The following is a 23,709-nucleotide window of genomic DNA, read 5'->3' as shown; positions in this document are numbered from 1 at the left end:
AAGTCAAGCTCTAGGCCATGGAAGAGGGTAAGTAAGCTAAATCTTAGCATTTGTTTGTTGTTTTAAGTTAATTCTCAGACGAGAGTTATTGTAAGGAAATGAAACAGAGAATATGAGATAAGCACCTTATTCTGTTTGTTTTCTCTGTTTTTGACTTAATTCTTCACAGGAGAGGCAAGCTCATGATCTGGAGGAACATAAACAGAAGAAGAGGAGGGTGGAAAATTTTAGAATTGATCCCAATGTTCAATCCGGCGTGACCTCACTCACGACAAGATCGTCGCGCTAAAAAAAGTCCGGTTCGATCTCAACGACATAGAAAGCGTCAAGTTCATGGTGGAATTGCGGAGAACAGTGTTTGGCTGGAAGAGATCGTCTTTGGCGGAGCCCCGCGCGTCCCGCGGTACACATCGAGCCAATCCCGCGTCTGGTCCAATACCGCACAAGCCTTACCCGCGAGGCCCGCTTCCAATTCGGGCCTGTGTCTTAGAACCCAATCCCGACCCGAAGCAAGTTCACACGGGCCCGGCCCGCGGGCAGGTTCTTCTTTTGCCATCTCTACTAACCATCGTTATAGTCAACATTAATTTACACACGATTTTAGAAGTTGGTATAGTGATTTTAAATTTATAACGAGTTCATAATGAAATCAGCACTGTAGCCAAGTTCGTGATGGAATACGCACGACACAAGAAGTTCAGTCTGAAATAGGCCATTTCCCCCTCTTTTAACATACTATTGCATGGATTCTTAAGCTTTTGAGATATCCACTCAATATAAAAATATTAAATTTTGTTTTTATACTTTTAAAATATTAGTATTGGTAAGTTTTCATATTAATTTTATTAATATATTAATATTTATAATAGTTTAATTACGTTATTACAATTTAATGGTGGAAAATGTTATCAATAAGAATTTTTCAACCGATAAATTATTGTTAAAAATCTCTTTTTTCTCCCTCTTCTAATTTTTATTTGTCTATTATTATTATTTTGATGAATTTTTTTTTTAAAAAACTACCAATGCAAATGCTCTTAAATACTCTATCATTAAGGCTGTATCTAGATCATTTTCAACCCATTTTTATTTTTAAAATATTTTTCTAAAATAAAGAATCTCTATTATAAAAGTAGATTTGATCCAGTTTTATATTTCTATAGAATTTATCTATTATATAGGAATATATAGAAAATGCTACTTTTACTTTGAAAATAGAGGTAAAAAATAATATTCTTCTGTATTTTCTCTAAGATAAATATGCATTGGATATTTTTATAACAGAGTTCTTTTATTTTAGAAAAAAAACATAGAGGGATAAAATATGATTGGATTGAAGATCGTCTTACTTTGAATATTTGATATCAGTAATAAAAAGATATGGTCAACACTAATTCTATATATAGAACCTTGAATATTTGATATCAGTAATAAAAAGATATGGTCAACACTAATTCTATATATAGAACCTTGAATATTTGATATCAGTAATAAAAAAGATATCGTCAACACTACTCCTATATATAGAACCCTCTCCTCGCCTTATGTTAACACCAAAATTATTTGTATTTCCCATTTCCAAACAGAGTCCCTTTATAATCAAAAAAAAAAAAAAAATCACTATGGCCCATATCCTCAACACCCAACATCTCCTCACAACCTCCGGGAAGAAACGAAACGACCGCGATGACGAAGACGGAGACTCGACCGTTGCAAAGAAATCTTCACTGATGGCATGTGAAGCTGACCCCGCTGTGGCTCTGGCAAGCATCCGCCACGAATTCGGGGAGCACGGCGGAGTGAACATGTCCATCGAGGCCTCCGCCACCTTTACGGTCATGGAACCCGACACCATGAGGCGGATGTTCGCCGGAGAACTTGGACCGGAAAATGACTTCTTCGTATATAGCCGACACTTCAACCCCACCGTGCTCAACCTCAGCCGTCAGATGGCTGCTCTCGAAGGCACCCAAGCCGCCTATTGTACCTCAAGCGGTAACTATACATTAAAAGAAGAATTATATTATAATATTTATTTAGATCATGGAACCTAGTTGAGTTTGATACGGAACCTTAGCTTTGGTAGAACTACAATTTTTAATGTTTATAACTTTTAATTAAAACTAAAAAGGGAGGCAAATCTTTAATTATTTTGATACTGACGTCAGGTATGGCGGCGATTTCGTCGGTGCTGCTGCAACTATGCAGCAGTGGGGGACACGTGGTGGCTTCAAAGACGCTCTACGGAGGAACACACGCTTTGCTCTCTCATTTCTTGCCACGGACCTGCAACATAACCACGTCCTTCGTGGACATAACGGACCATGGCGCGGTGGCAGACGCGATCGTCGACGGTAGAACACAAGTCCTATATTTTGAGTCGATGGCCAACCCGACGTTGACTGTGGCCGACACACCTGAGTTGAGCCGTATAGCACACGAGAAGGGCGTGGCGGTGGTGGTGGACAATACCTTTACCCCCATGGTGCTGTCTCCGGCCAAGTTTGGAGCAGATGTGGTGGTTCACAGTATCTCCAAGTTCATTAGTGGTGGGGCCGACATCATCGCAGGTAACGTGACTTAGTTTTGTCGCAAGATACGTATTTAGCATCTCTTTCACGTGAGGGAGCGATGCATAAAGTAACCGTACACGTGTTTTTGGCGTGGCCTAATAAGCAGGGGCCGTGTGTGGGAGCGAGAAGCTGGTGAAAGGGATGATGGATCTGCGTGGCGGGTCTCTGATGCTGCTGGGTCCTACCATGAACGCCAAGGTGGCCTTTGAGCTCTCTGAGCGAATCCCTCACTTGGGCCTTCGCATGAAAGAGCACAGCCGCAGGGCCCAAGTGTATGCAGAAAGAATGAGGGAGCTGGGGATGAAAGTTATATACCCGGGCCTCACGGACCACCCGCAGCACAAGGTGGCTACAGAAATGGTGAACCGAGAGTACGGATACGGAGGGTTGTTGTCAATTGACATGGAGACGGAGGAAAGAGCCAACAAGCTCATGACGTATCTCCAAAACGCCACCCAGTTCGGACTCATGGCCGTCAGTTTGGGTTACTACGAAACTCTCATGTCTTGCTCCGGTAGCAGCACCAGCAGCGAGCTCGACCCCTCTCAGAAAGCAGCCGCAGGTATCTCTCCTGGCCTTATACGAATGTCTGTGGGGTATGCGGGTACACTGGAGCAGAAGTGGACACAATTCGAGAAGGCTTTCATCAGAATGTAATGTCTTCTACCATGTCTATTGTGGCCAACGTTTTCTATCTAATGTATGGTTTACTATCTTTTTGGCGTATTTATTTCTCATGAATCTTGCTTATAACTTTTATTATTAATGATATATCTCTTATATATTAATTAAGAAGAATTATAATGTAAGCTATATACTAATATGACATCACCAGAATAATTTTTAGTCATTAGAAAAATAAATTAAAATTACTATAATAATAATAATTACAGTACATGTCATTCATTATTTAGTCTATTTTAAAATTTATATCTTTCATTGAACTAACCACAAAATTAATTAGTAATCTAAAAATAAATTCTCACTATTTCTTTAAATTATCTAATATAACTTAAAATAAAATATTAAAATTAATGATATTGAATAATAAAGTTTTGATAACAATTTGTGTATCATTTTCATTTTTTAGTTTTATATTAATAAAATAAATAAAATAATTACATTAATCATATTTTTTTTATAAAGGGACTATGATATTTTATTAATTTATAGAGTTATTAATTTACAAAAAGTTTCATGTTTTAGATATTTTTATTTTAAAATATGTTTTTTTCAAATATAAAAAATATTTAATTTAGTGTATAGAAATTAATTTTTATATTAATAAAATAAATAAAATAATTACATTAATCATACTTTTTTTATAAATTAATAATTTTGGGACTATGATATTTTATTAATTTATAAAATTATTAATTTACAAAAAAATTCATGTTCTAGATATTTTTATTTTAAAATATATTTTTTTCAATTATAAGAAAAATATTTAATTTAGTGTATAGAAATTAATTTTTGAATACAATAATTTTATTTTATTGTATTATTTGGTATATATAAAATATATTTTATAGAATTTAAATGTGACTAAATCTAATCAAAATATATTAAGTGTTAAAAAATATAAAGATAATTCGTTTTGAAATATAAAACAAACAGTATTGTACTTATGAAATATGTTTTATATTTTTAATGAGACTTTATATTTACGTAAGATTTTCTAAAAAAATTATTATCTTATTACCTTATCAATTTTTAACAAATTTTAAACCGGTCTACCTTTGAACAAGAAAATTTTATTTACACATGATTTTTTCCTATTTTGTGTATTGGACTTGTGAGAATTTGTGGTTCATTGCGTGAAGCTCAAGGAACGCAACGGCTATATCAGTCACACGAACTGGGCCGAACAGTTGCGGATCGACATAATGGAAAAGACTAATGGGCCTACGAGATATTGATGAAGCCCAAGAAGAGTAGTTAGCTCCTGGAGAGGAGTGACGAGCTGATCTGTTATATATGGTCACTCTCAGGTTGTTGAGAGTTGACTTGTACTCAAAAAAACGATCTGTCGATCATATAGTGAATTCCAGGAAAGAAGATCCTGAAGAGAGAAGTACCCAGAGAGATTCGCGGAACTCTATAATTCGCTTGTGTCTTTGCTTTTCTTCTTTAACAAACAAACGAGTGAGTGAGAGAGAGCGACAGAGATCAAACGAGAGAGAGAGAGAGATCGAATCAAATCAGGCGAACGAGTGAATCGATTAGTATCGGCTACAAGTGGTATCAGAGCGTAGGTTACGCATCAGCGATACAAGGAGTCGGTTCCAGATTCGAGGTCCTGGGAACTCACCGGAGGAAAGATCGCCGAGTTCTTACAGAGATAGATCAAGGCCATCGATCGAGGTCGCGCTAACGGAGATTAGGTCGAACCGATACTGTTATCGGGTGATCTTGAAAGTCTCGAGGTTCTCAGGGGAGTAATTCTGAAACCTTTCTCTAAATCTTGATAACTAGTTTCATTACGTTGACATTGAGCGAACTAGGGATTGAATCCTTCAAAGATTGTAGATCCGTGCGAGGAAGTAGATATCTACTGATTCCGTTACTACTTGTCTGTTATCTGCAGGTGATAGACAGGTAAAGGAGGGAGAAGCATGGATCCAACTCCGGGAAGATTCATCATGGAGAAGTTCGACGGCAAAGGCGACTTCAGTTTTTGGAAGTACAAGTTGCTGGGACAATTGGAGATTCAAGGGCTCTCCTCAGTCCTAAGGGAAGAGCCAGAGCAAACGACTGAGGTCAAAGATGAAGACAGTACAGAGCTGAAAGAGGATAAGGTTGATCCGAAGGCAGCTGAGAAGGATGTAAGGGTGCGGAATCTGCTGAGCACATGCCTGAGCGACACCATTCTGAGAAAGATAATGCATGAACCCACGGCACTGGGAATGTGGAGGGCTTTGGAGCAAGATTATCAAACCAAGTCCCTGCCTAATCGCATCTACCTGAAACAAAGCTTTGCAAGCTTCAAAATGGAGGAACGAAAGACGATCGAAGAAAATCTTGACACGTTCCTAAAGTTGATAGCAGACCTTGGCAGCTTGAAGATCACGGTCAGCGATGAAGATCAGGCAATCCAACTATTGACAAGCCTACCACCTGCATTTGAACCGCTGGTTCACACCCTGAAGTATGGGACGGGCAAGGAGACTTTGACAGTAAATGAAGTTGTCTCCTCGGCATATGCAAAAGAAGCTGAACTAAGACAGAAGGGAGCTTTAAACAAGTCTAGGCAAAGCTCAGATGGATTATATGTAGAGTCAAGGGGAAGATCTGATAAGAAAGGGCAGAGGGGATACAACAATCGCGGTAAAAGCAGAGACTATGATCGATCGAGATCAAAGTCTAGACAGAAGTTTGCTCCAAAGGCATGTTGGGTATGTGGAGACGAAAATCATTGGAAAAGAGACTGCCCTCAACGAAAACAGTATGATAAAGGGAAGACTTCCACATCAGCGAACGTTGCCTTGAGACTCCCAGACTCAATAGCACTGACCGCTAGCCCTCACGCATCAAACGAGGACTGGGTCTTAGACTCTGGATGCACCTCCCACATAACACCTAGAAGGGAAGTACTATCAGACTTCCAAGAAGTTGAGGGAAGCAAAGTGATGATGGGTAATAACACATTCTGCATGGTGAAAGGCATGGGCACGATCACCATAGACAACCCATATGGTTCAGTTGTCACTCTCGGATTAGTGCGGTACATGCCAGAGATGAGAAGAAACCTGATCTCTTACGGCCAGTTAGAAAAATCAGGGTGTAACTACCGTGGAGAAGGGTTTGAAGTACAGTTTTTCAAAGGAAACCAGAAGGTGTTGACTGGTAAATATGATCAAGGTTTATACTATCTACAGGGGTCTATCAGAAAGGTTACAGAGGGAGCGTCATGCAGTGCAGTTGACAGGACCATACAATGGCACTCAAGGTTAGCTCACATGAGTCAATCATCAATGGAAATCTTGGTGAGGAAAGGCTATTTGAATCGAGAATTCTGTGAAGCGTGTGCAATGGGGAAGTCTCATAAACAGAGCTTCCCAAAGGCAAAACACACAACCAAAGCCATTCTCGACTATGTGCACTCTGACTTATAGGGATCACCAAACGTGACTCCAAGTTTATCAGGAAGCAAATACTTCTTGACCTTCATAGACGACTTCTCGCGCAAGGTGTGGATATTTTTCTTACGCACAAAGGATGAAGCCTTTCAGAAATTTGAAGAGTGGAAAGCATTAGTCGAGAACCAGACGGGTCAGAAACTCAAATGCTTGCGCACAGACAACGGGTTAGAGTTCTGCAATCATCTCTTTGATAAAGTGTGTAGAGACTCAGGTATCAAGCGTCACAAGACCTGCCCCTACACCCCACAACAGAACGGCGTGTCTGAAAGGATGAATCGAACCATAATGGACAAGGTGCGAAGTATGTTGGTTGAGACAGGTCTTGATGCAGAATTTTGGGCAGAGGCAGCGTCCACTGCAGTCTACATCATCAACAGGTCTCCTATGTCAGCTACAGGTTTTAAGGTTTCAGAGGCTACATGGACAGGAACAGATCCAAGCTATAGCCATTTGAAGAGGTTCGGATGTGTGGCTTATGTTCACACAGTCGCAGACAAGATCAGTCCGAGAGCTACGAAAGGAATATTCCTTGGATATGCTCAAGGAACCAAAGGCTTCAGAGTTTGGTTACTTGATGACGAGAAAGTGGTAATAAGTAAAGATGTAGTCTTTCACGAAGATCACCTGTTCAAGCACAAGGATTTGGAGGAAACAAGAGTGCAAGCACTTGAGAGCCATTCGTCGCCGAAGGCAAAGAAGAAGGTTACTTTCAAAGATGAGCTCGTAGAACCACCGTCAGGGAGTTCAGTTCAAGGTGGAGCAAACTCAGGTAAGGAAGAGGTGATATGCGACTCATCTAGCAGCTCAGAGAATGAAAAGGAGGATGATCACAGTCAGGAGGAGGATCTGAGTGATTATATCCTAGCCAGAGACCGTGTCAGACGACAAATAAAGCCCCCATCGAAGTATGAAGATGCAGACTTAGTGGCTTACGCTCTAGCAAGCGCAGAAGATATTGAACTTGAAGAACCTAGATCGTTTGCTGAAGCAAAACAAAGCAAAGATTGGGACATTTGGAATGGTTCAATGGGAGAAGAGATGACTTCGCTTGAAGAGAACCACACGCGGGATCTAACAGAACGTCTGAAGAATCAGAAGGTCATTGGGTGCAAGTGGTTGTATAAACTGAAGCCAGGTATCCCTGGAGTGGAGAACCCGAGATACAAATCTCGTCTAGTAGCAAAGGGGTTTGCACAGATTGAAGGCATAGATTATAATGAAGTCTTTGCACCAGTGGTGAAGCATGTATCCATAAGGATTCTCCTCTCAGCAGTAGTCAATTTCGACATGGAGTTAGATCAAATGGACGTCAAAACGGCGTTTTTACACGGGGTTCTACAGGAAAGGATTTATATGGATCAACCGGAGGGGTTCGTGAAGAAGGGATAGGAAGACAAGGTCTGTCTACTACGAAAGTCTCTCTACGGGTTAAAGCAGTCTCCAAGAGAATGGAATCATCGGTTTGATGAGTTTATGATAAGGGAGAACTACGCCAGAAGCCAATATGATCCATGTGTTTACACAAAGGGAGATTCACTGCAAGTTAGAGTGTTTCTACTGTTGTATGTCGACGATATGTTGATAGCCTCAAAGAGTAGAGCTGAGATCAACGGGTTGAAGGAGTTACTGAAGTCAGAATTCGACATGAAGGACCTGGGGGCAGCCAGACGTATACTGGGCATGGACATCTTCAGAGATAAAGGAGCAGGCCGGTTAGTGCTGTCACAGGAGAGATATCTCAGCAAAGTTCTAAAGACGTTCAACATGGAAGAATCCAGAGAGGTTCAAACTTCTATTGGGTCGCAATTTAGGCTTAAGGCGTTAACCAAGAAAGAAGCAGAGGAGCAAGTTGCAGAGATGGAAGAGGTCCCGTACGCGAGTGCAGTCGGGAGCATTATGTATGCTATGGTCGGGTCAAGGCCAGACTTAGCATATGCTATTGGACTGGTAAGCAGGTATATGGGAAAGCCGGGTAGAGAACATTGGGCAGCAGTTAAATGGATAATGCGTTATCTTAGAGGTGCAGCGGGTTATAGTTTGGTGTTTACCAAGGGCTCAGACTTCTTAGTTCGGGGGTTTTGCGATTCAGACTATGCTGCAGACCAAGATAAGAGCAGATCGATCTCAGGGTTTGTGTTCACTGTTGGGGGTAATACAGTTAGTTGGAGGTCATGTCTACAGAAAGTCGTGGCACTTTCAACAACAGAAGCGGAATATATTTCACTGTCAGAGGCTAGCAGAGAAGCAATATGGTTAAAAGGGATCTGTGAGGACTTGGGGTTTGAGCAAGAGGCAGCGGAGATTCAGTGTGATTCACAGAGTGCAATATACTTGTCCAAGAACAATATGTTTCATGAGAGGACGAAACATATGAAGGTGAAGTATAATTTCATTCGTGAAGTGGTTGCAGATGGTCAAGTCAGATTTCTGAAGGTTCATACGTCAAAAAATGCAGCTGACGTATTGACGAAGGCTCTACCAGGTGATAAGTTCAGAGAACATATCAAGACCTTAAAGGTCTTGGAAGCTTGAGTTATTCGAGCAAAAGGGATCATCTCAAGGATTGGGTGAACGAGATGATGCAGTGGATCAGCAGAAGTTGAGGTTGTCACCTGGAATCAGCAGGATTTGTAAACAAGAAGCTGAGGTATGTATAACAAGTTCGGAGTCGTAGAACTTGTGGTTGCCAGGATCTAAGAGTTCACTATAAGTATCAAGAGTTGATACGAGCTTGAGGAAGGAAGCATGAACCAAGGTGGAGTTTGTGAGAATTTGTGGTTCATTGCTTGAAGCTCAAAGAACGCAACGGTTATATCAGTCACACGAATTGGGCCGAACAGTTGCGGATCGACAGAATGGAAAAGACTAATGGGCCTACGAGATATTGATGAAGCCCAAGAAGAGTAGTTAGCTCGTGGAGAGGAGTGACGAGCTGATCTGTTATATATGGTCACTCTCAGGTTGTTGAGAGTTGACTTGTACTCAAGAAAACGATCTGTCGATCATATAGTGAATTCCAGAAAAGAAGATCCTGAAGAGAGAAGTACCCAGGGAGATTCGGGGAACTCTATAATTCGCTTGTGTCTTTGCTTTTCTTCTTTAACAAACAAACGAGTGAGTGAGAGAGAGCGACAGAGATCAAACGAGAGAGAGAGAGAGAGAGAGAGAGATCGAATCAAATCAGGCGAACGAGTGAATCGATTAGTATCGGCTACAGGACTGGTAGACAAACCAGTTTTTGATAAAAATGCATAATTTTTTATTTAACCGATGAATCGACCTCAAATCGATGGAATTAGAAATCTAATTCAATTCTCCATATTTTGTAAAATTTTGAACTTATTTCCCAGTTCTACGGCGGAAAGTATTCAATCTATTGCTAAACTTCTGACTTATCTACACAGTTCTACATCTTCATTTTTTTGTATTAAATTATTCATGTTTATTTCAAGCAGACCAAAAACAGTAAAACCTTGATAAAGGAAAAAAAAATCTAAGTGTTTTGGCTCAATAAAATTGTAATGCCCTGACTGCCAATGAGTAATGGATCTTCCGTACCTGTTCATTCGACCGTGGACTCTATTCGGTGCAACAAACTGTGCACGCTAGGTCAAGAAAAATATTATCCAACCAAATTATTCAATATTTTAACGTTACATTCAAGTAAGCCTCTCCAAAACAGAAGTACTGAACCCAGGAAAATGTAATGAAAACACAAAAGTGAAGACCATCGTGTAAACCAAAACTATCTATAATAATAAAGTGGAGTTTTCTCCCACTACAAGCTTCCACGTTCTTTTTTTTGATGTGGGCATATGTCGCCACGTGTCGACGCTCAATTGGTTACTTCTTTTTTTTTATTTTTTTTTTCTATTATTTGGTTTGGGCTCTTGTGAATGTGGCCCATCTTAAAACACGATCTTCGTCTTCGTCTTCTCCCTTCTCATTCTCCAACGCGAGGCCCAGAGATTCAGTCTGTTCAGTATCCATAACGCATCCTCTTTCAATAACTCTGCAGCTTAACTCCACCTCACCTCTTTTAATCCACTCCTTCCACTTCAATTGTTCAATCAATTCCCCTCTTCGTATTCCATCGTACCTGGCTTAATCCTCACCTATAAATACGACATCTCACCATCTTGCAATGCACACCTCAGATCCGACGAAATTTAGCAGTAAACTCTTTTCTAGCAACCGATTTCGATTCCGATGGCGTTCACTCTTCTTAACGACTTGAGAGCCGGCCGATGCTCCAATACTGCCGAGGTCCGTCTGCTGAGGCTTTGGGAGGCTAGGAATATCAACAAAGGCGGAGAGCTTATGAGTCTTGACATGTTGCTCATCGATGAGAACGTGAGATCCATTTTTTATCTTCTAAAACCTCTTAATAGTTTTTTTAAAATTAATTTTCTATAGATTCTGATGTTTTATCTTCATTTCTCCATCAGTCTACTGTCGTGCACGGAACTGTCTCTGCCCTTCTCCAGCTTAGGTTCAGACAGCGTATGACCGAGGGATCTGTATACACACTAAGCGGCTTCGATGTGACGCGTAGCAGCCCGAAATACCGGCTATCCGATGCGCCTGTTGCCATTCGTTTCAATGATGGCACCGAATTTGAAAAGCTAGCAACGACATCTCGGAGGATACCCTCGGAGCACTTCCGTTTCCGACCGTACGACCAGATACTTGGACTAGCAAACACTGGGAGACAACTCCCCGGTATGTAGTAATTTTGTTATTTTATTATGGCCGTTGTTTACTTATGTCTTGCTCTAACATTTTCCCAATCCATACTATGTCAGACATAATGGGAGAGCTCAGTGCCATTAGGAGCACCATAGCGGACCGAATCCATGGGGCTCAGCGCGTAATGCTAAACTTGCGTCTTGGAAGGTATTTTCAAAATTTTGAATTCCATTTGTTATACTTTAAAACTCTAACGTATCACTGACTCACTTTTTTCTAACATCGTTTATATGAACCGATACTACTGTATGTGTTAGTATCTTTGGCTCCTTGGCCCTTTCATTCCATAACAAGCTCGATGGGTACGGAAGAGAGCCAAGGATCGTTGTTGTAACAGCCGTGAATCCTAAGTTGGTTTCTGGTGAGTTTTCGTGCTGTCATGCAGAGGTTTTTTTTTTTTTTTTGGTTTTGTTGTAATAAACTTATATAAGGTCCCATGTGTTTTTGCAGGAAAGTTATATTTGAATGGTACTTCTGCGACACGTATTTTTTTTACTCCGAAACTGCTGTTGGAGCGGATGCATTTGCCAGGCAAGCATCCTTTTCCTTATTTGATAACGCAAATTTGACTTTTTTTGCTATTGATTTGTCATAATCGTTTACATGTTATTATCTTCGCAGATTGCCAACTGGTGATACAGACCAGTCAGGGTCTTCATCAAAGGTGGTTCACGCACAGAAGATTGAACCCATGACGGTTTCAGAGCTTAACCAATTTATTTTCACCGCCGATCCTCAGGTTTTTTTGTTCACATGTTCTTTATTTTACTCCTTCCTAGACTGCGCTTAAGATTGTGATTTTCTCTTGATTTGACAGATAATTGAGTTCCTCTGTACAGCCAAGGTGACTGAGATTCAGCTTGATGAGGGTTGGTGTTACATTGGATGCTCCACTTGCTCCAAGAAACTCATCCGAGAGGAGACTTCATTCACATGCGTCCCATGCAATGAAACCAATGCTGTGGCTAAACTGAAGTAAATTATTTTTGCTTGGTGCGTCTTGGTGTCTGTAAAAAAGTACTAAATTTCATTCCAATCCGACAGGTATCGTGTGATTCTCTCCGTGTCAGATGACACTGGTTCAGCAGCTTTCCTTGGTTTTGATGAAGAGGTTGCTAGCCTGACTCATGTTCTTGCTTCTGATGCTGCACAGATCGTGGTATGCCCGCTAATCGACCTCTACGTTTTGAGCGTGAAATGTTTTATTGTATACTTAGTTTACTTATATTTTTCCTACACATTGCAGGGGATAGGTACTAATGCCCAAGTTGACATCGACCTACCTCGCTCGCTCGCTAATCTGGTGGGGAGTACCTACACTTTCCAGCTCAGGTTAAAGGACTTCAATTTTGGTCCAAATCACCGAAGCTTTACCATATCTCGCATTTTCCCCGCACGTGATCTTGCGCCAAAGCCAACTTTTTCTGTGAGTGTACCTGAGTTCTCTTTATTTGTAAGTGACGCTCATATATTGATCTCATATAAAACTATCGGGTGTTGCTAGCAGGAGGGTGGCGAGGATACCGATCAATCTCTCCCCCAATCTGTGGCAACAGGATTAGATGTCAGAGCTGGTATCATAAACAGTGTTGCAGATCAGCTCACCGAAGCTGGTGGTGCACGTCTAGCACATGAAGCAGTAGCATCGGGTGAAGACGCTGGGGAAGCAACTGCACGTAAGAAAGCACGTGTGGAATGAGTGCTAGCTTGGAACCCAAACAACCACGATTAGCCTATGTCATTCTCTGTTTTTTCATATCTGGATTTGCTTTTTTTTTACTTTAGTTTCTGCTTTTTTTTTTTTAAAGTCTTTGCTATGTCATTTTCCAAATATTTCTTAATGAAAACCTATGGGTCGTGGTTGTCCTAATTCCTATTTCTCATGTGCCTAGCATTAATTATTTATTATAGATTATTGTAGATTTAGTTATGTAGAGTTTGAACAAGCTAACTTAACCAGTGTATGAACCATCGTCCTTTATTTTTTTCAGAGTTCTAATGTAAAAGAATATGTTAACCAACTTAAAACATTTGTTTACGTCATGTTAACAAGGTAAATAAAGAACTATTAAAAAGTCACCTCAAATTGTGTGTTTAATTCCCTATAAAGTTTATAAATATTGGGTTTGTGCTATGGGTTATTCATGTATTTATTATTAAACAAATTTTTGACTAAGTTTGCATTGTAGAGTCATATATTACAAAATCAAAACATTAGTATATAAATAAATCCATTACAAAAGTGACTTCAGCGTGGGTATTTAAATTTCCCTCCCTTTCCTCTTATGTCAGTGGAAAAATTTATTTAGCGTGATCGAAAGATCCAAGTGAAACAAAGAGGATTGCATGTAAAAACATTGACCAGCGAATTTCCACTGCTTCTTCGAAGACCTAATGACAAGTACTTTATGTGAAGAACATTTGACAACTTTTAAGCTTTCACATACTTAATATTTTTGTTCTCCCTTATTACTATATGATTTATATATAAATATTTGATCCAGAATATTGGTCTCAGTATGCCATAACAATACGAATATTTTTGTGCTTAAATATAAGCACGATCAAGTCTTTGTTATTTTTGTCTCTACTGTTCCTTGTTCTGTTTTCTTCTCTCTCTCTTATGGATGAAAATGTGTTCTTCTGTTTTCATGGAATTGACAATTTCAGTGAGTAAAGAGTTCATTGTTTTACAATATAAAGTGCTTTTGTATCTTTATTGATGTCTATTTACACAAAGAAGTATGTAAAAATAAAATGTATCAGGACAAAAGAACGATTCAGAGGATTGAACCAATTAGAAGAAGAAATCAACGGGTATTAGCGAGAGCCCAGTTAGCTTCAGTTCCTCTCCTAGGGATGGCATTGATCTTAGTACAAGCATCCACTTGGAAGTTAGCTCCACATATCACACCTTCGCTGTCAATCATCGGCATTGCCTTCATGTTGTCCTCGGGATGTTCAAAACTCTTAAGCCCGATCTCACTATGTACATACTCCCTGCAAAAAAATCACACAACATTAAACACTTCATAAATCACATGTCTTTCTCTCTCAAATGTTGTTTCTTGTGTCTTTGACTTACCAGTTGGGAAAGGAGCAAATGATTTGGCACATCATTTGCTTTATGATCTGACCATCATCAGACATGACAACAGACCCGTCGCCGAGTATTCTCCAGTAAAGACTCTCCTCCATCAGAGCTCAAAGCTGAGAAAACAGAGAAGGTTTGAGTATCGTAGACGACGAAGGCGAAGGCGAAGCTTCCTTCGAGACATCTAATGACTTGATCTGCAGGGTAGGGACCACGATCACGTAGTGTTCAATAAGCTTTGATCACAAACAAGGCCTCGCTTGTGTTCTTCTCCGTGAGTCCGTACTGGCGGTTCAACGTGCAGAGATTGCTTAACCTCCCAAGAAAAATATAGTAGACTTCGTCAATCCCACAGAACAGCCTGAAACACAGATTGCAAGAATCAACATGTATTGTGAAACATGAATCTATGACATGTGTGTTTATATAATATACTCTCTGTTTCACAAAATGTGTAATGTGAAACGGAATGCAAAATGTTTAAAAATAAAAACACAACAAACAGAACTTACACATATCATCAGACTCGCATACAAAAACAATAAAGTGAAACTTTTGAAAGACTAAAATTTCGGTTTCGTTGGATAACAATTTTTTTTTTCAAAAAAACTCATAAACTGATTCTTATTCAAAATACATCACACTTGACCATAGATATTGAAGTTTATTACGGAAACTCTTTGACCTAAGCCACTTCAAAACAAAGTACGATATAACTGTCGGCTGACCTAAATATGATAAATTTGCATGGAGAAAATATAAAGAAGACAATGAATGATATTTAAAATATAACATCTGCATTCAGCTATGAAAAGAAATACAAAATACATAAATCATCCGAAATATTTTTTCGAAAATCGCAGGCTACAAGAAATGTGAGTCAAACAATATTTGACATAAAAAAAAACAACTCAAAAATAATTTATTATTTATTAGTGAATAATTCAACGTAATTAATTCAAGAAAAATAAATTCGGTGACATGATAGTTCATTATATTGCACCATAAAATTAAAAAAAAACCATCAAATGTAACATAAAAAAAAAACCACAATTATTAATATATCAGTAACCGGCTAACTGCCATCTAAAAAAGTTCAATATTATATCTTAACCAAAGAGAAAGACTCACAAGAAAACATATTTCTCCACTACATTCAAAAACCAAAAGCAAACAAATAAGATGGTATCAGATACTTCGGTAAACAATTATAACACATATGAAAGCACTGACAGTTCTGACGGAAATTCTTTGGTCTATTTCAAAAACCTTAGCCTACGATATTGCAGCCACTAAGGATGACGAATCAACACATTCAGTTAACGAACTAATATTTGGATAACGACAATCCGGAGGTTCATTACATTGAGGGGGTTATATCAGTACATTTCCACTACAAATCTATCAAATGACTCAACCATCTTTGCCAATCCGCAGATGAGAACTATGACAACGGTACATATCTTTATGATATATTAATGTTGTGCAGAAAAAAATTTGAAGAGGAAAAATAATATTTGAATAAGCTGTCTTGGAAAAATAGTCAATATAAATCCGATCAATAAAGAATAACACATACGAACCCGGCGCGTAGCGCCGGAAGACCACTAGTGTAGTTATAAAGAAAGCTTTCAAAAGAAATGCAAAATTTGGCAAAAAAAAAATTCAACCATAATCCAGGCGTTGCGCAAACAAAAAACTAGTATCTAGCTGACCAAAATTAAAAAAAAAAATAGATAGGACTAAGCAACATATTCCAACCTGAAAAACTAAACTGAATCAGACTCAAAAAAGTTATATTGAACCCGAGCCGAAATTAGTAAGATATCCGAATTGATTTAAAATTTTGGTATTTGATGAACCAAATCTGAATCCGATCAAACCGAAACATTTTGGATACTCGAAAAACTCCTAATCACGTTTTATATAATTAAATATGTTAATTATTTTTAGATTCAATATCTAAAAATATCTAGAATACTCAAAAATATTCTGAATTATCAAAAGTACTTAAAATAGCTAAAAGTAAATATCCAAAAATACTCAAAACATTGGAAATACTTTAAATTCCTAGTGGTTTATTTCCAAATATATAAATTGAACCAATTTTCATGTTAATTTAAAATGTTTAGCCTATATTATTCAAATTTATATGATGTATATTATTTTTATTTTAAAATTTTAAATGTTTAAAGTACATTGGGATTTTAAATGTGTTTACATAATTTAAATGGATATCGTATCGGAACCAGAGCCACAAAAATTTGAACCGAAATTTATAAATATGCGAATGAAACTTTTGATCTTTAGCACCGAAAACGTAAAGCCTAAATAGATTCGAACTTAATCTGAACCATATCCGAAAGCTCACTCCTATACTTAGTGACATTATATTTGATTTGTTGTGAGTAAATAGGTTAAATAATTAGCAAGTGTGATAAAATAAATAATAGAGGCATTTTTTTTAAATGCTAATAGAGGCATTTACAAGTTTCAAAAGATGTGAAATAATTAAATTAAAGACAACTCCCTACCGAACTCCATCGACATCGCATTTACAGCTTCTTTAATCTTTTGACCTTTCCTGTCACCTACGTTATATTATTATTATCAGTTACTCAATAGTCTCAATTGTCAGAAATCCAACCCAATTAACGCTACATGTTGAATGGGGTTGCACATATAAATTATGGCAGTCGTCGCTGACCACTGCATTACACTTGTGTCATTGCCTGTACGTAACTTATAGTTGTAGACTTGCAGCCAGCGGCGGAGACAGGATAATTTTTACCAGGGTCAATTTGATAACAAGTACTTCATCCATTTCATAATATATTATGTTTTGGTTTAATGTACAAAGATTAAGTGGTGATTTGGTTGTCTATATTTAGAAATATTCTATAAACATATTAGATTGTCTCTAAAGAACATTTATAGTGTATTTGAATATAATATTAATTAGTTAGAATAGCAAATTATTAATTAGTTTGATTAAAATATGAATTTGTTAGTGAGTAGACGTATTAATTACTTATAATAGCGAATTAGGTAAGTTTTATGTTATTTTAAATGTCAAAAAGATAATTAATGATGAAATATATGAGTGGTTAATATCTTAACGACATAATTTGTAATAAAAAAATGAAAAGAAAATTATTAAATATTTTCATAATTATTATGGTAAAAACAAATGAAGTAGTTTGGAAGAGTGAAAATGTAAAATATGTAATAAATCACTTAAAAATAGGTAAACTTTGTTTTATACTTCAGTTTTAATAAAACTAGAGATTTGACCCACGCTACGCGTGGGTTCATTTTCAATAAATGCTAATATCAATTAAAGTAAACTATATGTATTAAATATTTATGTTTTATATTACAAATCATATAATCTGATAAATAAATAATTAAGAAGAGTTCTTATTTTTATAAAAATGAATATTATTATATGAACCAAATAATTAATAACATCAAAGTTTTCTAAAATACATGTATATATAGTAAAATTCAAAGTAAACACTAATATTTAAAGAATTTAACACTCTACTTTTAAGTATGCTATTTAATTATTTATATTCTTTAAACCAATTCTTGAGCAACATAATCTAACATAAACTTACTCACTCCCTAAATATTAAACCTAAACAATACTCAATAAACCATAAACTCAAATATTATAGTATTTTTGATTGACTGTTTTTTTGAAAATAATATCCAATTTAATGTATTTAAACATTTTTATTTACTGAAAGTTAATATTTTAACACCTAATTGAAAACTAAAACATTGTCGTTGTTTACTGACTTTGTTTCGATTTGTTGTTCAATAAATTTTGTAAAATCTAAGTTACAAAAAAAAATTAGTAAAACCTGAACAATTTATTTTTTAATTCTGTTCTCAGTTAGGTGAAATTGGAAATAAGATATTTTCATTTAGGTAATAGTAAATATTTATATCAATTCTTTTGTGAATCTCTTAGCAGATTTTGTGATAGTTTTCCTTAAAATCAGTGAATAATATTTTCATTCACGATAGTATTTAAACATTTTGAAATTAATAATTTCATAATTTATTTGTCCCGGTTTTGAAATTACACTCTAGATATTTTTAACTTGAAAACTACACCATGATACAACTTCTTGGGAACCTATTTTAAAAATATCAATTAACTGAAATAATTTTATATTCCTAAACACTAATTAATACATCTAATATTTCTTAAAGTAAATTTAATTTCTGTGTAGACTGAAAATAAGGCTCTCTGATATTCATGGTACGTATTCTGAAATTTAGAGTCTATAATTATGTTAAATAAATTAGTAAACAATATCACTGATATGATATTTGTGATTTTTTTTGGTATAACATAATATAAGGTAATAAAAATAGATGGAAGGCAATAACTATACAAAAATATAGTACGGAGTTTTGATGGCACAAAAGATTATGTATCTGTAGGTTGATTGATCGTAAACATCCATGTTTTGTCTCTCTTCTCATTGTCTTATGTTGTTACTTCTCTGAAATAGCAACGTGAAAGCAATTGTTGCATAATCGTTGATAGACACGTTGATTACATCGTTAGCTACATCGAAGACCACTAATCATATCAGCTAGCCACACGCTCTAACTCACAACACGATACAACTTTCTACATTTTAAAATATTTTTCGTCTTTGAAAACAATTAACCACCAAACACTTTTAGAGAGATTCCTCAAAGAATTTAAAACCATACAATACAACATAGACAACAATTGAAATTTAATACTACACACCTCTCTCTGCACGCTATACATCACATTTCAAAAAACAAAACAAAATTCAAACCATAAACAGTTTAGCCTCTATATCTCTCAACTAATCTACATGATTCTTCTCACAAATCAGGGCCATGACAGAAGCACTTGAAAGCTCCTATTAAAGAAACCAATAACATCTAACTGATTTTTTTGGGATCATTCAAAACAAACTTTGTATACAGATCCATCAATGCAATCACCACCGTCCTTATCACCGGTCTTGTTATCCTTACCTCAAACAAAACAAACACCAAAAAGACATCAAAACATCGCCAACATAAAACTCTTGAAGATCCAATCTTTATTTTGTGACCTAGAGAGCAGAAGGAAACAGAGTCACTCCACTGATAATAATTAGTCCAGTAATGTAAGCATTAGACCCTGGAATGTCATCTTGCATCTCTGAAGCACCATATTGGTAAAACGGCACTTTGGCTTCAGCAATCACTTGTCGAGTCACCTTGATCCGTTCTATGAACCAGAAAGGATGGGTATTACCCACTCAAAATCCTTAAGACCGAGATCCCCGCTCCAGTAACCCCTCCATGCTGTTGCTGTTGGCTACTGCCCCAAGCCCTCTCATTCCAAATCTGACAAACAAATAAAAAGGATAATATTAATATCTTTTTTTTTTGTCAAACAGGATAATATTAATATCAAAACAGTGATAGAAGGCAGCCTCAGCTTACTAAAACCGTAATGTGTGTCTTGTTAAAGTTCTCCATTTTGTGTTGAAGCAGCCTCAGCTTACTTTAATACTCCATGACATCTGAGAAAAGCCATATCTATGAAAGTGACTAAGTGAGCACAGAAAAGTAGCGTCAATTAGTCATCAGATTCAGAGTTTTGTGTTACCTTGTAGAGTTCAAGTGGAAAGTTGCCTTGTGATTTAAAAAGGCAGTGATGATGGAACCAGTTTGGCCTCACACAGACCGAGGACAACATCATGGAAGAACAACCAAGCCCATAATTATTAATACCATGGTAGAACCAATACCTCTCGAGTTTGGCGGGATCACCATTCCTGCAAGAGTGTAAACCTCGAACAGAAAATAGTACGAAAACAGACTCTCTTGCCCTTAACTCAACAAACACAGCCTCAGTCTGGTGGTTAAGTAGAAATCCAATAAGAGAACATCTATTGATTCTTAATCAACCTAAATGTCTCTTTCGGGTCTGAACCACACCGACCACAACCGAGCACAACACTCAGCATTCTCAGAGCTGCGGAATGCTTCCTGAAGAATCAACAGTGACGTAACTGCACTCCATGTCCACCAGCTGCAGTGTTGTGTTCTTACTTCCCTCCCACTTTTAGTTCACTGACTCTATGGCTGTGTTTTTCATCTCCGCACTCAAAGCTTGGTATTAGTTCAATCCCTACACATGTTCAGGCCATCTATAAATCTGAGCAAAGTAAATAAGTCTTAAGATAGTAAATATAGTACAAACAGAAGAAGAGAGCGTACCACCTGTCTCATTCACAGACTTGTGAACCAGATCCATCAAGGTCGCATGAACTTGGTAGTAATAGAAGCACACAAAGAAACATAACAGGGACGGACGGGTGAGAAGAATCGCCATCTTCGACGGCTAGGTATAATTGTGTGATCTGGGTCGGATGGGGCAAAGTCAAGCAGTCTAACGTATGGGCTTCGTGCTTCGTATTTGGGCTTCGTGCTGCGTCGGATGAGGCAAAGAAATAAAACCCCAAGGCCCGTGAGTTTAAACGAAAGCAATCCGTGAGGCCATCTGACGTGGCAAAAAGCATGTTTCTGATTGGTCCGAATAAACTGTCCTACGTGTCATAGCTCTCTGCTCAGTATATTGAGCTTTTAGTATAGTATAGATAGATGCATGAGATTCATCTAATTAGTAAGTCAATTTATAGTCACACAATAAATAAGATTAAAAAGCAACAAAATAAATAAGGATAAAATTCTTTTTTGTATCTAATAATTAATTTTTGAAGGTATTTATGTTCTTCAACGATATATATTAAAAAATCTTATTTTAAACCTTCAAAATGATACTTACACGCATTTTAAAATTTGAATTTTTTCACTACCACATCAAATATTCGAATGAACAATTTTAACATAAGAAACCTTCACATATATTTTCCACCAAAAAAACAGATGACATGGCATGATAATACGAAAATGATGATGTAACAAGATAACTACATAAATACTAATGACATGATAAATTAAATTAATATTTATAATTGATTTTCAATTAAAATACTAAACAAAAATAAGAAAATTTTCAAAAGTTACAAAACTATATTTATAAAGTTAGAACTTAAAAAAAATTAACTAAAATTTAATTTTTGATATTAACTTTAGCAGAACATAATGACATGCTATAAACTATAAAATATAAATATATAGTATAATAAGATTAATTTAAAAAACATAACATTATTTTAAAACCTTACAAACTTCTACATGTTTCACTTACACGTCTTGAGGATCAGTTTGAAACATGTGAGCGGTTAAAAATGAAATTTATAAGAAAATATTATATGACAAAAATGTGTAATAAGTGATCCTCAAAGAGTCTAAGAAGTGATTTTCAAGACGTATAAGAGCATCTCCAACAGTTTTTTATCCCTTTATTTTTTAAAGGCTTTTGCATTCCAACATTCTTTCATCACTTCATCCTTTCAAATTATAAAAGGGTGAACAGTACACTCTCAAATTTGAAGGGACACTGTAGTGACCTTTAAAACATTGTTTACTTTTCACTTTAGTCCTTCTATTTATATATGTTTAATGATTGTGTACTTATTATTTATTATTTGGCATTCTACTATTATAACTATATTGGAACTTAAATATTATAATTGTGGTCTTATAAAATTATTTTTAAATAATAATAATATATTAATAAATATTATATATCAATATATACTAATATTAATAAAAATATAATATAAACATATTATTTCACATAATATATTTCAAAAATTTAACACAAATACAAAATTATAATACAATCATAATATTTTACATCAAAGTAAAAGATACATAAAAAACTGAAATATTACACATTAAAATATATCTTACAATACTAATATTCAAGTAAATCCATAAGCTGAAATATTACACATTGAAATATATATTACAATACTAATATTAATGTTTATGTTTGAATTGTTTATGTTTTATTATTATATGTAATTTTATGTGTTAATGTTTTTTTTATCTTTTAGTATAAGTAATTTGATGTTATAATTAAATATGTTTACTAATTATGTTAATACCATATATTAATATGGGTTTATTGTTAATTTATAAAATTTCAATGACTATAATGAACTATTACTGAAATTGAGTACTAAATTGTAAAATATAAGTTTTTAAGAGAAAAAAAATTTGAAGGTCACCATTGGAGAATCACCCCTTCAACCTTTTAATTTAAGGGTAGACCCCATAAAAAATGAAGAGGCTTGTTGGAGATGTTCTAAGTGAAACATATAGATTTTTTCACTGTAAGATCATTTATATAATTTTCATAATTATAATATCATAATAATCCAGTGTTAAAAAATTAGTTACTTGCATTTTTACGGAATGTGGATACATTTTGACAACATAGTGGTAATCAACAGTGTTAAAAAAGTGTATACATATTGTACAATTGACTAAAAATGGGTCAGCCAGGAAACTGTTTAGATGGACCGGTGGACATTCAAAGTGATGGCTTTGAGTTAGATAGCCACATGTCACCACTGTTATCACTTCTTATTTCGCTATCAACATTTACAGCGCTTTCAACATTTACAAATTTCAATCAATATGCCACTACTTCAGTGATTTGATGTAGATTAGTTTCAGTTTCACATTAATTAATATCATATATATATTCGTACATTTAGTTGCGCTTTTAGACACATAAAGTCAGTTTGGCCAAATCTCTCATTAACAATCTTACCAAACAATGCATGCAGAGTTTCATATTGACTATCTACGTTTATTGTTTTTTTTTTTTTTTGTAACATAAAAGGGTTAAACCCGGGTCTATTAAAGACACAGACCTAACCCCCGAGTGGAGGTACAGCCCACGGATAGACCTTCTCCTGGGTATTCAAATGAGCCGAAAGCAATAGCCCATATCCGTGTGGCCAGCGGGGTTCGAACCAGGGTTCGCATATAAAGAAACTAAACATGTTTTTGACCAAAAAAAAATTAAACATGTTTTTGACCAAAAAAAAGAATTAAACATGTTGTTTTTGACATTAAACGTTTTTTACTCTGATAATTTGTTTTCCATCAAATAAGTTTACTCTTGTTATTAGTTGTGATTGTTAACTAATTAAGAAACACGCTGATGTTGATTGGATTA

The 23,709-nt window shown here is 36.2% G+C and overlaps 2 protein-coding genes and 1 long non-coding RNA gene across 8 annotated transcripts; 2 read left to right on the top strand and 1 right to left on the bottom strand.

Moving 5' to 3' along the window:
* Positions 1–1,366: 1,366 nt before the first annotated feature.
* Positions 1,367–3,361, top strand: LOC103838186 (methionine gamma-lyase). The gene is made up of 3 exons (XM_009114609.3): positions 1,367–1,995; positions 2,169–2,570; positions 2,680–3,361. The coding sequence occupies exons 1-3, from the start codon at positions 1,545–1,547 to the stop codon at positions 3,228–3,230; spliced, it is 1,404 nt and encodes a 467-aa protein (XP_009112857.2). The 5' UTR covers positions 1,367–1,544; the 3' UTR covers positions 3,231–3,361.
* Positions 3,362–8,149: 4,788 nt separating this feature from the next.
* LOC117128034 lies at positions 8,150–15,671 on the top strand. 6 transcript variants are annotated; one of them, XR_004451138.1, is made up of 8 exons: positions 8,150–11,068; positions 11,164–11,437; positions 11,521–11,611; positions 11,722–11,825; positions 11,915–11,995; positions 12,086–12,203; positions 12,282–12,439; positions 12,509–12,587. XR_004451138.1 is itself a non-coding variant. In XM_033279474.1 (7 exons), exons 1-6 carry the CDS (start codon positions 10,925–10,927, stop codon positions 12,157–12,159), a joined length of 768 nt encoding a protein of 255 aa, XP_033135365.1. In that variant the 5' UTR covers positions 8,150–10,924; the 3' UTR covers positions 12,160–12,203; positions 12,282–12,940. The 6 variants fall into 6 exon arrangements, 5 of the variants coding, with proteins under 5 accessions (XP_033135365.1, XP_033135364.1, XP_033135363.1 ...); XM_033279474.1 differs by having other exon boundaries at positions 12,282–12,940; XM_033279473.1 differs by lacking the exons at positions 8,150–11,068; positions 11,164–11,437; positions 11,521–11,611; positions 11,722–11,825 and adding exons at positions 12,711–12,890; positions 12,972–15,671 and having other exon boundaries at positions 11,901–11,995; positions 12,509–12,623.
* Positions 15,672–19,701: 4,030 nt separating this feature from the next.
* Positions 19,702–23,323, bottom strand: LOC117128040. The gene is made up of 2 exons (XR_004451164.1): positions 20,829–23,323; positions 19,702–20,739 (listed from the first exon to the last, which is right to left on the bottom strand). It is a non-coding gene; the product is annotated as an uncharacterized LOC117128040 (long non-coding RNA).
* Positions 23,324–23,709: the final 386 nt, after the last annotated feature.

The sequence above is a fragment of the Brassica rapa genome, chromosome A09 (assembly GCF_000309985.2).
Source record: "Brassica rapa cultivar Chiifu-401-42 chromosome A09, CAAS_Brap_v3.01, whole genome shotgun sequence".
Classification (NCBI taxonomy): domain Eukaryota; kingdom Viridiplantae; phylum Streptophyta; class Magnoliopsida; order Brassicales; family Brassicaceae; genus Brassica; species Brassica rapa.
This window is presented reverse-complemented; position numbering and strand designations above follow the sequence as displayed.